Raw genomic sequence first — 16,502 nt, 5'->3', positions numbered from 1 at the left:
CTGGTAGAGTTGCTGGACTCTGTCATTTCTTGGTGGCGATGATAGATACCAATTCCAGAATAGTTCCAGCTATTTTATCCATCCATCCAAGGCATTGGAAAGCGTCAGGAAAAGCCTCTGTCGGAAACAGCACAATACACAACTTTCACATGAGCAGTTGATAATTTAGTAGCTCGTCCCCGACTGACTCTTGGTTCCACCTTTCCTACCTAAGCCAACCACAATTTGCGCGCGCTACAATTTGTTTTACATACAAAATAACTAAGAACCCTAAGTGAAGGTCATCAGTTTACATAACAGCAACAAGGATTTTAAATAAAATAGATCATTTGCATATATTGGTAGTTCTACACAAAATTATTTAAATAAAATTACTTAATTTTAAAGACAACCAAAGAGATTATACGAGGAAGACAAAACATATAATTTGCTCATATTGTACTTATTACAAGGATTACATTTCCTACCCTCTAAAAGACATCAAAGTTTTTATCAGAAAAGAATAAACACTTTCATGGTATCGATTCAATCCAACAACATTTACAGAAACTCAACGATATAACACTAAACAAAACTAAAGCCAAAATAAATCAGTACAGCATTAGAGCTATGGTGTTACAAAGTCTGTACCATGGCTAAAACATGAGAGACAGATTGAAATGAGGTGCGATGAAAGCAGAGTTTGTATCTCTTTGCTAGCGCCATATTAACTGTTGGTTTTGGACCCTATTAGACATAGCCTGTTCATATTAATGTTCGAGTCAAAGAGGATACTACACTACCTCATAATTTTTTTTTCACAGAAACATTAAAAAATTTACTCAACAAATCGTTGCACAAACTTCACTGTTCATCAGTTACATGGATCGGTGTTTCACACAGTCATACCACAACAACAAAACTATATATAACATTTATGAGTCCTCTAAACAGTAAGTTTGTCACTAAATCACCAAAACTAACTAGTCTTGTAGTTCAATAGGTTGGGATCTATGACAAAGGTTTAGAAAACTCCCTACTGGCCATAGAATCAAAGTTAATGTTTACAATAAGTACACCCACTACAGAACTCTTTCAGTAGTTTAATACAACATTGAACGAGTTTTTAGTTTTGAGATGGTCTGAGCTATACACAGTCGATGCCAACAGTTCGCTTAGCGAACAATTATGCTAATTAGGGTTCATGCATCTCTATTTCCTTCCAACCAATGCGCTCTAGAATGATTTGTCTTTCAGATTAAGAGTGGGATAGGCACATCTCGGCATTATCCCAAGGCCTCGAAGAAAATCCATTTATACTTCGAGCAAATGCTCTTCCATCCTGCATCTACATCTACATCTATATTTATACTCCGCAAGCCACCCAACGGTGTGTGGCGGAGGGCACTTTACGTGCCACTGTCATTACCTCCCTTTCCTGTTCCAGTCGCGTATGGTTCGCGGGAAGAATGATTGCCGGAAAGCCTCCGTGCGCTCTCGAATCTCTCTAATTTTACATTCGTGATCTCCTCGGGAGGTGTAAGTAGGGGGAAGCAATATATTCGATACCTCATTCAGAAACGCACCCTCTCGAAACCTGGCGAGCAAGCTACACCGCGATGCAGAGCGCCTCTCTTGCAGAGTCTGCCACTTGAGTTTGTTAAACGTCTCCGTAACGCTATCACGGTTACCAAATAACTCTGTGACGAAACGCGCCGCTCTTCTTCGGATCTTCTCTATCTCCTCTGTCACCCTGACCTGGTACGGATCCTACACTGATGAGCAATACTCAAGTACAGGTCGAGCGAGTGTTTTGTAAGCCACCTCCTTTGTTGATGGACTACATTTTCTAAGGACTCTCCCAATGAATCTCAACCTGGCACCCGCCTTACCAACAATTAATTTTATGTGATCATTCCACTTCAGATCGTTCCGTGCGCATACTCCCAGATATTTTACAGAAGTAACTGCTACCAGTGTTTGTTCCGCTATCATATAATCATTCAATAAGGGTCCTTCTTTCTATGTATTGGCAATACATTACATTTGTCTATGTTAAGGGTCAGTTGCCACTCCCTGCACCAAGTGCCTATCCGCTTCAGATCTTCCTGCATTTCGCTGCAATTTTCTAATGCTGCAACGTCTCTGTGTACTACAGCATCGTCCGTGAGAAGCCGCATGGAACTTTCGACACTATCTACTAGGTCATTTATATATATTGTGAAAAGCAATGGTCCCATAACACTCCCTGTGGCACGCCAGAGGTTACTTTAACGTCTGTAGACGTCTCGCCATTGAGAGCAACACGCTGTGTTCTGTTTGTTAAAAACTGCATCACAGGATGGACTGGCAAGCCAATTGAATATTTGGTTTCAAGGACGCAATCCACAAGCAGCAGACTGAGTGTGAGTGAAGTAGCCAAAACCAGGTGGACTTGGGAAAATGAGCACAAAAGAATTTATAATTGAGGGCCTGGTGTGGGCAGAGGTATCGAGAGGAAAAAAATGCGCGGGTATAGAATTCAGCCCAATACAGTCACGTCCCTATGATATTCAATCGTGAATCTTGTTAAAGTTCATTAAATCAAGTCTACAATTTAATCACTATAATTCACACATGTGGAAGCTGAGTGCAACGTCTCCCAGCCGTTGTGCACATGTTATTATGAGATGGTATCATTACTCAGTTCATGTGGATACCTGTTCACAATATTTCAGATTCCTCCACGGTGCACATATGTGACTCATGGAGGTGTAGTTGCCATGCAGGTGCCTCCCACGACGACAGAAACGACCATTTGTCATCAGCAGAAAATCAATGAGAGCGTAGAAACAGTGGAGACATCGACTGGCAGCAGTGTGAAATCCATAGGAGATGTTACATGATGGCAGCCATCCCCAAGTCTTGGTCGCAGTCACCAATACACCAAATAGTTCAGATAACACCCATCCAGGCGCTCATATCGTAATGTTTACATGTTCCAGAGCCCTCTCACGGCATCGAGAATTCATTAAGGACAATGCTTGAGACCCACAGTGACGTGTATCTGACAGTTCGTTTGATATACAGCTCCCAGTCAACAATGTGCTCACGCGCTTTGGTTTGCAGTATGTAATGTCTGTTTGCACTCAAAGGAAATAATTTCATATGCTCACTGGAGAATGTGTCTATAAATTATTCATTTAACTTAAACTGTTTCTTTATGCTTCAATATTATCAACTGAATAAATGATCATGGACAACATAGGCAGCAGTAGCGGGCCAAGACAGACACAGCAACAGGGAAGTGACCGAATTTTGTGGCATTTACGAGTTCCTAAGCAGGAGCGAATTCTATAAATTAGCCTGTGTGCTTTGATAGTTTAGTTTCTTGAGTTTCTGCGTGTTAATTTAATATCTAACAGCCACAGTTCTCGCGTTTTCGTTTGTGCCGGCAAGTAAACCGATTTTGTGACATATTACAAGCAGGGGCGAGTTATTTAGTTTCACCTGAGTGCTTCAGTAGTTAGGTTTTCGAATCTGCATATTAATATCATTTATTAGACACAGTTCCTGCGTTTTCGTCAGTGTCTACAGTAGATTTCTGCAGCAAGTACCGATAGTGCGTTTGTCTGGGTAGCTTAGTTCTCCACGGTCTTTAGTATGGATTGGGACTGTAATTGTTGTGTGCGGATGCGACGCGAGTTGGTGACACCTTGCTCTCAGCTTCAGGCTGTGATGGCTTTGGTTACACAGTTTGAAGCTGCAGTGGATAGGCACCGCTGTTGTGGGCTGGTCTTGGGGATCCAACACAAGTCCAGTACGACCGAGTCCTCCAATCGGTCCTCACCAGTTGCCAAATCATTTACTGCCCCCACTGAGGTTGACCCCTCACCTGTGGTCGAGTGGGAGGTCACGCTAGGGCGTAGCAGGCGGAGAAAACCTTTCCATGGGGTCACACATAAGGCCTCCCCAGTTAATCTGACAATGAGGTTCCAGGTGCTGTCTGTCGCTGACACTGTCGCTCAGCCAGATGCCATTGCCTGTCCTGTTTCAGAGGAAACTTCTCATCCGGCAAGATTTGGGCAATCACAGAGGGTGGGATTATTGATAGTTGGGAGCTCCAGCATTAGGCACTTTATGGGGCCCCTTAGGGACATGGCTGTCAAGAAGGGGAAGAAAGCCAATGTGCACGCCGTGTGCATAGTGGGTGGAATCATCCCAGACTTGGAATGGGTCCTTCCGGATGCAATGAAGAGCACAGGGTGCAGTCAGCTGCAGGTGGTAGCTCACGTCGCTACCAATGATATGTGTCACTTTGGATTGGAAGAGATTCTCTCTGGTTTCGAGCGGCTAACAGAAGTGGTAAAGACTGCCAGTCTTGCTTGCGAGATGAAAGCAGAGCTGATCATTTGCAGCATAGTCGACAGGACTGATTGCGGACCCCTGGTACAGAGCCAAGTGGAGGGTCTGACTCAGAGGCTCCACTTGGCTCTGCGACCGTGTAGGCTGGAGATTCCTAGACTTGTGCCATAGTGTAGTTGGATTTCGGGTACTGCTGAATAGATCAGGAGTCCAGTACACGCATGAAGCGGCTACACGGGTAGCAGGGGCTGTGTGGCGTGAACTGGCCGGTTTTTTAAGTTATAGGGTCTCGGGAAAACACAAAAAGAGGTTCAGTCACAAAGGCTGCGGGCCAAACACAGGAAGAACGAAGATACAGGAACCATCGGTTATAACAGTTGTAAATTGTCTTAGCTGTGTTGGGAAAGTGCCAAAGCTCCAAGCGCTAATAGAAAGCATTAATGCTCAACTCGTTATAGGCACTGAAAGCTGGCTAAAGCCGGAGATAAATTCAGCCGATATTTTTGCCGAGAACCAAGGATAGGCTAAACACAGTTGGCGGTGACGAGTTTGTTGTGTTAGAAGCAGTTCATCTTGTCGTGCAACTAAAGTAGATAGTTCCCATGCGTTACTATGGGCAGAGGCCATTCTTGGGAAACGGAAAGAATAATAATTGGATCCTTTTACCGACCTCTCAATTCAGATGATACAATTGCTGAAAGGTTCAAAGAAAATTTGGGTTTGATTTCAAACACATACCCACCTCGTACAATTACAATTGGTGCTGGCTTTAATTTACCCTCGATATGTTGGCGAAAATACATGATTAATTCCGGAGACGCGCATAAAACATCATCCGAAATTGTGCTAAACGCATTCTCTGAAAATTATTTCGAGCAGTTAGTTCACGAGCCCACACAAGTAGTGAAAACACACGTGACCTCTTAGCAACAAATAATCCTGAGTTAATAACGAGCATCAAAACGAATACAGTGATTAGTGAACACAGGGTTGTCGTAGTAAGACTGAAAATTGTAATTCCCAAAACCTCCGAAAATAAATTAAAAAAATACTTATTCAAAAAAACAGATAAAAATTAACTTGATACCTTCCTTAGAGACAATCTCCACTCCTTTCAAATTAACAATATAAGTCTAGGCCAGAAAGTATACTTTCGGCAGCAATTCAGAGATTTATACCAAATAAATTAACAAACGACGGAGCTGATCCTCCTTGGTACACAAAGCGGGTCAGAACACTATTGCAGAGACAATGAAAAAAACATGCGAAATTTAAACAGATGCAAAATCTCCAAGATTGGTGATCTTTTACAGAAGCTCGAAATTTAGCGTGGATTTCAATGCGAGATGCTTGTAATGGTTTTCACAACGAAACTTTGTCTAGAAACCTGGCAGAAAATCCAAAGAGATTCTGGTCGTATGTGAAGTATGCTAGCATCGAGACACCATCAGTGCCTTCTCTGCATGATAGCAATGGAGACACTATCAAAGACAGTGTTGCCAAAGCAGAGTTACTAAACACAGCCTTCCGAAGTGCCTTCACAAAAGAAGACGAAATAAATATTCCAGAATTCGAATCAAGAACAGCTGCCAACATGAGTAACGTAGAAGTAGATATCCACGGAGTAGTGAAGCAATTTAAATCACTCAATAAAAGCAAGTCTTCTGGATCAGACTGGATACCAATTAGCTTCCTTTCAGAGTATGCTGATGCAATAGCTCCATCCTCAACAATCATATACAACCGTTCGCTCGACGAAAGATCTGTACCCAAACACTGGAAAGTTGCGTAGGCCACACCAATATTTAATAAAAGCAGTAGGAGTAATCCACTAAATCACAGGGCCCTATCATTAACGTCAGTATGCAGCAGGATTTTGGATCATACGTTGTATTTGAACATTATGAATCATCTTGAAGAAAACAATCTATTGACACACAGTCAACATAGATTTAGAAAACATCGTTCGTCGGAAACACAACTAGCCCTTTACTCACATGTAGTGTTGAGTGGTATTGACAAGGGATTTCAAATTGATTCCGTATTTCTGGATTTCCGGAAGGTTTTTGACTCTATACCACACAAGCGGCTTGTAGTTAAATGCCTTAGCCCATCCAGTCTCACATTAATCGTTTTGTTTGTTTCAAACTCACAAAGTAGCCATTCCCATATTGCGTTTCTACACTAATGTAATAGGCAACCACTAATCACAGCAGCCTTTTCATTTACGTTTTAGTGTCAATGTGTTACTTCACGAAAATTATTGATTTACAAATATAATACTACAGCAACAAAAAATCTCATAACCCTTGTCTTCTAGGAAACGACGTAACACTTGTAAGTATTAGTTGTCTGTATACCAAATTCTGCATACTATTTATCCGCGACACAGTTGCGCACGGCCACTCCATGGAGGAGCCTAACAACGACAGTACTTCACACACCAAGAAGACATGTGATCACTAGCACTGGGGTATTGTTCCCATTATGCAGCAAGACAATGGACCCTCCATGGAAAATATATCCTCAGCTTCGAAAGTTCCAGAAGCCAGCGATAAGTAAGGAATACAATACCAATGCTTACATCATCTAAGATAGCAGTATCCCTTACATCCCCCAATAGATTTTTTTAAATGTGAGAAGAAAGCCTTTTTTAAAGCTCATTGATAAGGAAAATAGAAATCCACAGAAATTTTGATCCAGCAACTAAATCCTCACAGAAAGAAATAACTTATGAACAACTCAGCAATGGACAACCCAGCAACGGTACCCTTCTGAGTTACTATAACAGAAATATCGTATACATTTCACACTCTCCTGCGTCTATTCGAAAATCCTGCTTTTATGCTTTTATGTCAGTGGCGTTCAGGTTTTATTTGCACTTAATTCCACTGTTGGTGCCAAGTAGTTAGATTATTTCGTAGTCACGTCCTCAAAACCCAGCTCCTTGAGTCCTGCAATATCACATTCTCCCCTTGCATCCAGCTGGTTTTGTACAAAAATAGGCCGGCCGCTGGTGGCCGAGCGATTCTAGGCGCTTCAGTCTGGAACAGCTACGCTCGCAGATTCGAATCCTGCCTCGGGCATGGATGTGTTTGATGTCTTTAGGTTTAAGTAGTTCTAAGTCTAGGGGACTGATGACCTGAGATGTTAAGTCCCATAGTACTCAGAAGCATTTTTTGTACAAAAGTATTGGTTGGTATTTGCTCCTTTTATAACGTCATTTTTAAGGTTGAAAATCAAAATTACAAAACAGAAGTCTAGCTTCCTCTACATCATACTCTTCACATGCCAAACAATCCAGTAGTTTCGCCTACATCATAAGCTTCAAGCTATGTGCAACTGGCATTATTACAACACTTTCATTAATTACTATAACTGCTGGTTGCTGTGCCAACAGCTTTTCCAGAGAGGTAACACCGGTTCCCGTCAGATTACCGATGTTGAGCGATGTCGGGCTGGGCTAGCACTTGGATGGGTGACCATCCGGGCTACCGAGCGCTGTTGGCAAGCGGGATGCACTCAGCTCTTGTGAGGCAAACTGAGGAGCTACTTGATTGAGAAGTAGCGGCTCTGGTCTCGGAAACTGACATATGGCCGGGAGAGTGATGTGCTGACCACATGCCCCTCCATATCCGCATCTGGTGCCACCCGTGGCCTGACGATGACACGGCGGCCGGTCGGTGTTGTTGGGTCTTCATGGCCTGTTCGGGTGGAGTGCAATAAAAGAAGCTGTAGATTTCTGTTTCGCAAGGTTCTGTCTTTGATGATACTCTATTATTGCTCTCTCCACATATAGACCTGTAGCTTCATTGTACACTGTTATTTCTCATTATTGCATTTCATATTACTATTCTTCACTAAAGAGCAGTCATCTTGTCATAGTCGCCAGATGTAAAGGTCCATTAATGTCTTTTCTGTTTACATCATGTTAATTTTTGCAGTTATCAGACTTGAGTATGGGAGTTTTACCTAGAGCCCATTCTTCGTTAGGAAATAAATCTAACCACATGCCTAATAAGAACATGTGTCTCTTATACGTCTGAAATATTGAAGTTATTCAGTTGAAAAATTCGGAATATCACTTTGAAATAATAATAATATCAACCAAATTACTTTGTTTTATTGTCTCTTTAGTGAGTAACATACTCCCCTAAGAATGCCTAAGCTCATCCAGTCTCATTATGTTCGTTTCACATTCACACTGAAATAGTCATTGCTGTCCTGTGTTTCCACACTAATTAAACAGGTAATCACTGATCACATACGCCTTTTCATTCATGGTATACTATCAAGATATTTATCCACAAAAATTCTTTACTCACCAAGACAATATTGTTTCAGTCATATATCTCATACCTAATCCTGCACGCCTTCCTGGCAAATCACTGAATTATTAAAACACTTTCCTCCCATGAATTGCTGTAACTTTTTCCACTAATAATTATCTTTCTACAAAATTCTTCACACTATTTATCTGTGATGCAGCTGTGCATGTCCAGTCCTTGTCAGAGCTCAAAAATGCCTCTGCTTCACACATCAAGACAATGTGTGACAACTGCTGCTGGGGCGTTGTTGCTGTTATCTAGCAAGACAGTTCTCCCACGGAAAAGTCATACTCAGTTTCGAAGATTCCAGAAGCTAATTATAAATAAGGAGTAAAATATCGATACACTATACCATCGAATATAGCAGCATTTCTCACAACTTTTGACATCAGCTATCCGTAACTTCCACAAAATGTGGTAGATATAAACACCACGAACTGCGTCTTTTGTAACAAAAACTATGATTAAAACAATTGAATTCAAAGAGGATTGTTTTCTGGGCAGTATTTTGAAATAGCTTGTTCTTGCAAGAATTTTTCCATTTATGGCTTGTAAATATACTTCTATTGTCTGATAGACTATGTTCATGCTTTCCAAATTGAGGTATAAAATCGAACAATACACGTTTGATAATGGTCTCGGTTATGACCTTAGAGTACTGTGCATCCTCAGAAACTTGGAAAATACATCATAAAGAAGTACTAAGTATTTTATACCTGTTCTACTTTGTGGCAAAGACCATGAACATCAACGATGCGGTCTGTAGATGCTTGGTCAGTAGAATTTGGTGTAACTCTCCTTTCATGCTGACATTCGCTTGTCCTTCCAACACATGGGGCATGTATGGGAAAGTCTTTCTACTTTCATCCACATGTTCGTAACAAAACTGTCAAAGTTCCTTCGCAAATTTCATTGTACCAAAATGTCCATAAGCGTGGTGTGTACACCACATGAGATGTTGTTCAGCTGCAGCCAGAATGCAAACACACCATGTATCTGATTCTGGATGACTCTGGAAGAATAATATACAATTGTGTTTTTGATAATACATGTTCAGGGACTTAGGTGGATTGCGTATCAACTTTTCCTTTATTCCTTGCTAACATATGTCGGCATTTAGCGTATCTCCAGTGTTCTTGCCCATGTCGAGGAAATAACGCCAGCTAATGTCATCTTTCATAGCCCATGATAAAAAATATTAAATTTTACTTTATGTAACAATAAATACCTACTGTACACATTGTTATGATTCCAATAAATGTTGGGCCCCAAATCTGACGACGGTGCCTATTGAGCTGTCTCCCTGGGGAAAATATACTTCCAAACTTGAATTTTTACTTTTATTAACTTGTGTCTTAATTCATTAAGCTGGGTACACGACCACTTACTCCTTTCCTATTAAAACTTGCAACAGTGAACATATAGTCCTAAAAGATATGTTAAGATTTTAATATCAGATATTAAGAAATGAAATAAGTACAAGTACTGAACTTTTGCAGATAAGAGTAATCGACATGAGAAGACCTTCGTGATGAGTTACTGAGAAAAATAGACATCGAACAGCTGTCATAGATCAAAATTCTTCCATGACGTTTTCCCTGGGTAACATTAAACTCCCGTTATTTGGATTAAATGATTCTTTTTACAGCTAGTCAAATCTTAAGAAAAATAAAGAATTATTGCTGCTAAATTGCGACAGTAGGTAACGGTGAGGCTCAGGGAAGCAGTCTCGGATCAACAATGGTTGCTGAAAAGGTACTATGAACTAAATACAACGGCCATTGATGTCAGCAGAAACAGACGAAATGAAATGTGTGTATATATTAGTGGCTGCCGGTTATCATGGGCTAATGTGCTATAGCATACTATAAATATTTCACCAAAATTACGTCATTTCTCTTGTGATGTGTGTCACAAATTTATCTAAAATTACGTCATTTCTCTTCAAATGCAAGCCGGAAATCACACTAAAATTACATTTCTGTTCGAATGCATGATGATTTATAAATAAAATGGACGAAGGCGTATTTTGTAGCACTCTCTCCATGATGACTAGAAACCTGTGTAGTTGAAATAATGGTCATCCACAGTAGATTCTACTCAGAGAAGGGATGCAGGTGTCTCTTCTCCACTGCACATGCTCTGAAGTGACATAATTCCTTCTGGCATCATGAGTGCTACGCTGTTCACAGCACCAGGTCAGTATTTTTCATTGAAATTGTGTGTGCATTCTGTGCCAGCAGAGAATATGAGGGGTTTTAGAGGAGCAGTTGTTGCAATGGCGCACTGGGTGCGTGGTAATGCTGTTCTTTGGCTTGTGTCCAATTCCAGCTGCTACCATCATTTTTATCATTTTATTTTGATTGCTCACTATCTTAACCTATCAATTATAATATTTAAACATGTTTAAACAGTCAATTTATGCACACAATTGATGTATTAAATTTAGTTATGATTATTTTCTTTTGATTCAAAAGGCTATAGGGCTCCATATTGGAGTTACTGGGAAAATTTTGCACAACGAAGCACCGTATATGGCATCACTGGTTGGGATACCCCTTCTGGGATGGTCGGCCACCTGATGCAAGCCTTTTAATTTCATGCCTCTACGGCGACTTACACGTTGATGATAATGAACTAATGATCAGGAGAACAGACACACGCAGCCCAAGCAGAGACATCCAAGATAATGACCAGAACAACAGACACACCCAGTCCAAACAGAGAAATCCGAGAGCCAGTTGGGAATCGAACCAGGGGTCCTGTGATCGAGAATGAGCACTGCTAACCACATGCTGCTGATGGGAGAAATAGGTGATTGGTTACAGACAAACAGCAGATGTTGTAGTCTTCATGTAATGTAATGTTGATAACGTTCGCTGAACGTAGTATATAATGGCAAGTGACGGCTTACTGCAAAATTTAACTATGCAAGTAACATCCAGTCAGAAGAATTAACGGTACTAAAAACTGCTACACATGCTTATGTGTTCTGATGTTCTAGCTGGTGTCAAAAATATTCTGGAAGGCAGTGTATCAGGAATCCCCTCTCCATCAATCGCACTATTTGTATATCAATAAACAACTGAGAGGTATATTCTTCTTTTAAACCTTCTTCACTTGAAAGCATCCTGCCTTTGGAAAAGTAGAGTGAGAAGTGAAACTGCGTGTTGTTGTTTAAGATAATAAACAAATATGTACATTACATATTTTTAAATACAATAAATGAAGACCGAGTCAACTGCAATGAAGGTACAAGATAAATCGCCCTAAGTGGCAAACCGCTTTCCATATGTTGTAAGCCCTACACACTAATGGAAAGTGTAACGTACAGGTAAGTGTTTGTGGGCAACGGTCATACAGTTTAAAGATGTGTTATCGTTAGCCGACATTAAGAAACATATATATTAAGGAGATCGTCAAAATTAACACATATTTTGATCCACGATACCATGTGACGTTTCACAAGAACGCGAAGTAAATCCGACAGAATTACATGACATGGTTGTAGCCACATTAACATATGTAAAATTGTATTATTTCAAGTTTCAAAAAACATATTACAGACAGTCTGAAGGCTTTGCTATGCGTTTCCTCTTAGTCCTATTATCTGAAATTAAAATATGGATCATGTGAGCTGTGTTTATGGATTGGTACCATACGACAAATAAATAAATTACTACCATATTTGAACTCGCAAGATACTAAAACTCTGTTCAGAATGTAGCTGGGAGACTGTTATAAATTTCATGGATGATAATCCAGGCACCAACACAAAGGAACGCCGATTTAGCATTTCGAGAAAACGCATTAGCAGCTGATACTGTAATCCCTGGTAGCTCCCAGCAGCCATAAGCACTTCATTTCATGGTGCGTCATCAGATGTTTCCTAATTCGTCTTCCTATCAAACCAAATTACAAACTGTCAAAGTTAACACTTTCCATTATGGCTGTAAGTCTCAGCCAATTGATAATATTATACTAAAAAATAGAATGTGTAAAATTACCACTAGTTACAAAACCTGATGCACTATCCATATGTTGACGAAATCTCTAACAGCCTTGCAAAAAAGTAAGTCCTGCAAGTATAGACCAGCATTTTACAAAAATGAGAGTATAGCTAAATTATTATTCAGTAGTAAAGAAAAGCTGAAACTTTTGGCACCGAAATCAGTGAATAAAATCACAAAAGTATATATTGATCAGTCAGCAGACATGTAGGAATTATGTTATCAGGACGTGAGAGAGGCTTGAGAGTAGGGAAGATAAAACCAAACCCGCCGATTCCACGTGAGACAGATTCGTAATAGTAATTAAGAGTGTACGAACCGCGCAGAATCGTAGTGTTTATCACAACGCAGTTGGGAAGAAAATGCTTTCTGACTACATATGCCTCTTCCTATAGCCTTAATACAACTGAGTTTGTTTAAATAAATGAATTTACAGTGGCCAAAATAACGCTCGTTTTCTTCAGCGAGGGGCGAGTTACGGCTGATGCAGTGCCTAAGAAGGGAAAATTTGCTATCGGGAGGGGGGGTGGGGCTACCCTATGACCGTATGACCGTAGCCACGCGGGGGTTACCTTCCTGGCCTCGCTGCTGTTCGCTTCTCAAGCGCAGAATACGTACTCGAATATGGATCTTTCATTGCCCGTTACTCTTAATGTTATTACTGAAATTAAACCACAGTAAATAAAAAACTTTTGATCGGTGTTACTTAACCGTTTTTTTGTGTGCAAGGCTATTCCTTACTTTGGGCTTCCTTCCAAACCACAATGTGGATGGTGGGACCAGATTGTCAGTTATTGGTGGGACACACGAATTTCACAGTCAGTATGGCCTATCTGGCATCAGATCCATCCACACCGCCTTAGCACACCACATTAGACACGAAATCTTACGTTGGATCAGACTCACTGAAAGAAAAACTATTTCTAAAAATTGCTTGTCCTAGTCAGCTCTGAAGGGCTATTTTGAATCTTTTTTTTCAGTTAATATGACTTTTGACGGTACCTTAAATGGCTTTAATTACTTCAGCTAAAGGGAATTTACTCTGAAACAGTATGGTAGCAAACTGAGAACTTCTTTGGTCAGCTGGTGGCAGCCATCTTTACATAGTAAAATATACGAAAAGTATACTCTTTTTAAGTCAAGCAAATTTAGATTTGAAACAGCAAAACTTCATCAAATTTTACTTTAAGTGACTTTAACAGTGTGACCATAGATTCTTAGTAACACTATTGTTTTTTACACTTTTCTACAAAAATGACAAGGAAATATGGATATGATGATGTCTCTCAGAAATGATATTACCAAGAACCTATTGCGTTTCAGACCAATACCATGACTGTAACATCGCGCATACCCTCTGACATGAACATGTTAACTAAATGTGTCTTGCCTTGAGCAGCTTTTCGGTGGCTGTACAGCGCTTCCTGCAGAATAATTTCGATTAGCTCTTAAGGCCAATGTGTGGAATAAATATACGGTAGCCCCATAACCTGAAGTAACCATCTTTACTTGATGGTGCGTCGGCTGGATTCCAAGATATGAAACAGTTGGAGACTCTTGATTTCCGAACTTAAAATTCAGGATACGACTGTAGGACATAAATGCCGCTGCCGCACGAATATTAGTAGCACTCTTTACACATTATTAACACTGTTTGAGTCATACATCGGCTGACGTGACACAGCATGACGTACACACTGGGAAGACCCCACCCCAACTGAACTGTTTCCGTATCTTTACCGCCTTGTCGCAGCTCTCGCCAAGGGCATCCACACAACTGGGCATGTAAAACCCAGAGTGCATTGCCTATTTGTTTACTTTATGCTTGTTTAAATGAATTACAATTTAAATAACCCTGAGGTTATTACAGTCAGTAGCACTATTACGTCATATTACTATAACACATTTAGTTCCATTAATTATTAACTCTTTCGTAATTTCTATTTCTATGTTCAAAGAACATATCGAAAATATATACTACTTTCTCATTCAGATTCCACTTACATTAAATCTTCAGTACACTATATCGATACTTCAGTATTCTAATACGAATATAGCGCAGTTAAAAAAACATTAAAAATTTTCATTTAACTGTGGCATCACAAAGACATACGCTATTTTTACAGAGCATTTTTTAAAACACATAATCACCCACATTAAGTACGTTTTGACGTTTTACAAACAGTTAATAAAATCAGGAAGATGACCCTACTGGAAATAGTTGAAAATCAATAAATGTGCCACACGCGAAATCAGCTTATTTTTCAATAACAAAACATACTTTCTTTTTCCTTCCTCTTAAGTTAAGTGTCGTCTGCAATAGTAAACTCTAGTATATTTTTATCTTTCATTGAATGTAACGAATTCTACTTAACACAGAAGACTTTATTTATAACACTTTGCTAAATATAGTGATTTCTACATAATATAAAAAAGTAATACTTCCCTTTCGAAACACTCTATTCCTTATCATTGTATTTATCAGTATTGCTAACACCTGTGAAAGTCGCAAGTCATGTGACTTGTCGTCCGGCGACGGCCTAAACACTGGAAACCCTGTCTGTTATAAAATGAGTATTTGCAGAGAACGAGAAACGTGATTCTTACTTAACACTATTGTGAGCACTGATGGAAAATTCAGTTATTATTTTCTTATTTACTGCACAAGGAGTCTGTTCAAGTACTTTGCCATATAATTATGAAACACCCTGTACATCTGAGAGTACAGATGAAACGTTTCATTCAAGTTCAAATATTACCAGAAATATTTTTAAATTATTTTAGTCTACAATAGACTCTTCCAATGAAATACAAAGGAACTGAAACCACAATTTAGATCCCAATTTGTGAAGTGGTAGTATGGTAAACAAAAGTTTGTGCAACTAATTTACTAATGGGCTTCAATGTGAAAGGACAAAACATAATTTTCTTGAGAAAAGAAGAAAGCTCTCCTAATGCTCTAATTGATTAATGAAATCCAGCAGAAAGGACAAAATCTGACTTCATATCAAATTAAATGTCATTGTAATTGTGTGAGAAGATTCACTAGACTCCATTCACAGCGGATGAACGATGTAAGTCTACTTTACGTCATTCTTTATTTAAGATATTCGAGGGTACTAATGAAACTTGACTGTGTTTTGCGTCATTGCTTAGCACATGTAGTCTGTGCTTTTATGACACCTGCTATTTTTTACATTGGTCTTTCAAACAACAGTGTTTTAAGAAATGTAATAGGTAAACGTGTTTGACGACAGTTAAAAATTTTATGAAATTCATATGAATAACTTCTTTCAAGAGCACAAGAACTTTATTTTTAGTAATACACAGAGGTCCAGAAAAGTGTAGACACTTTTTAATAGTATTAATGGAACAGACTGACATACCGTTACTGCTCTTACGCTGGGGGGAGAGTTAGTTTATGTGTTCAAAGCAAACCCCATTAGCAGCCAAACAACGTCGATGCCACTGAGCTGCAGACCGAACTGCAGCTGTCAGTGTTGCCGTTGTGATGAGGACGTCTCTATGGTTTCTCGTAGCGGATTCACTGTATCTGTCTTCTGTTGGTAAACTTAATTTCTAAGGTCAATACGTGCAAAGTCTGGAGACCGTGGTGGGTGCTCAACAGCTCCTCTGCGACCTCTCCATCGTGCAGGTAGATTTTTATCCAAGTGGGCTCTTCACATTTCTGTGCTAGTGCGACGGAACGCCATCTTGTTGTAGGTAAAATCTTTCATTACGAAACACCTCTCGGATGGTGGGTAAAATCGATGTTTGCAGCATATGAAGGTGCACCTCCCCAGTTATGGTACCTGCAAGGAAGAATGGGCGGGTCAAACCG

At 39.9% G+C, this 16,502-nt stretch overlaps 1 protein-coding gene across 1 annotated transcript in view; it reads left to right on the top strand.

The window, feature by feature from the left end:
- The window catches only part of LOC124613760 (odorant receptor 13a-like), a 64,444-nt gene extending 61,580 nt beyond the window's left edge, over positions 1–2,864 (top strand). Inside the window, exon 8 of the mRNA XM_047142477.1 lies at positions 2,697–2,864. Within this exon, the coding sequence (XP_046998433.1) occupies positions 2,697–2,864 (168 nt within the window). The remainder of the gene's footprint in view (positions 1–2,696) is intronic.
- The last annotated feature ends 13,638 nt before the right edge of the window (positions 2,865–16,502 follow it).

Source organism: Schistocerca americana, chromosome 4, assembly GCF_021461395.2.
Source record: "Schistocerca americana isolate TAMUIC-IGC-003095 chromosome 4, iqSchAmer2.1, whole genome shotgun sequence".
NCBI classification, from domain to species: Eukaryota; Metazoa; Arthropoda; class Insecta; order Orthoptera; family Acrididae; genus Schistocerca; species Schistocerca americana.
Note: the sequence above shows the minus strand (reverse complement) of the source record. Positions and strands in the feature narration are given on the sequence as shown.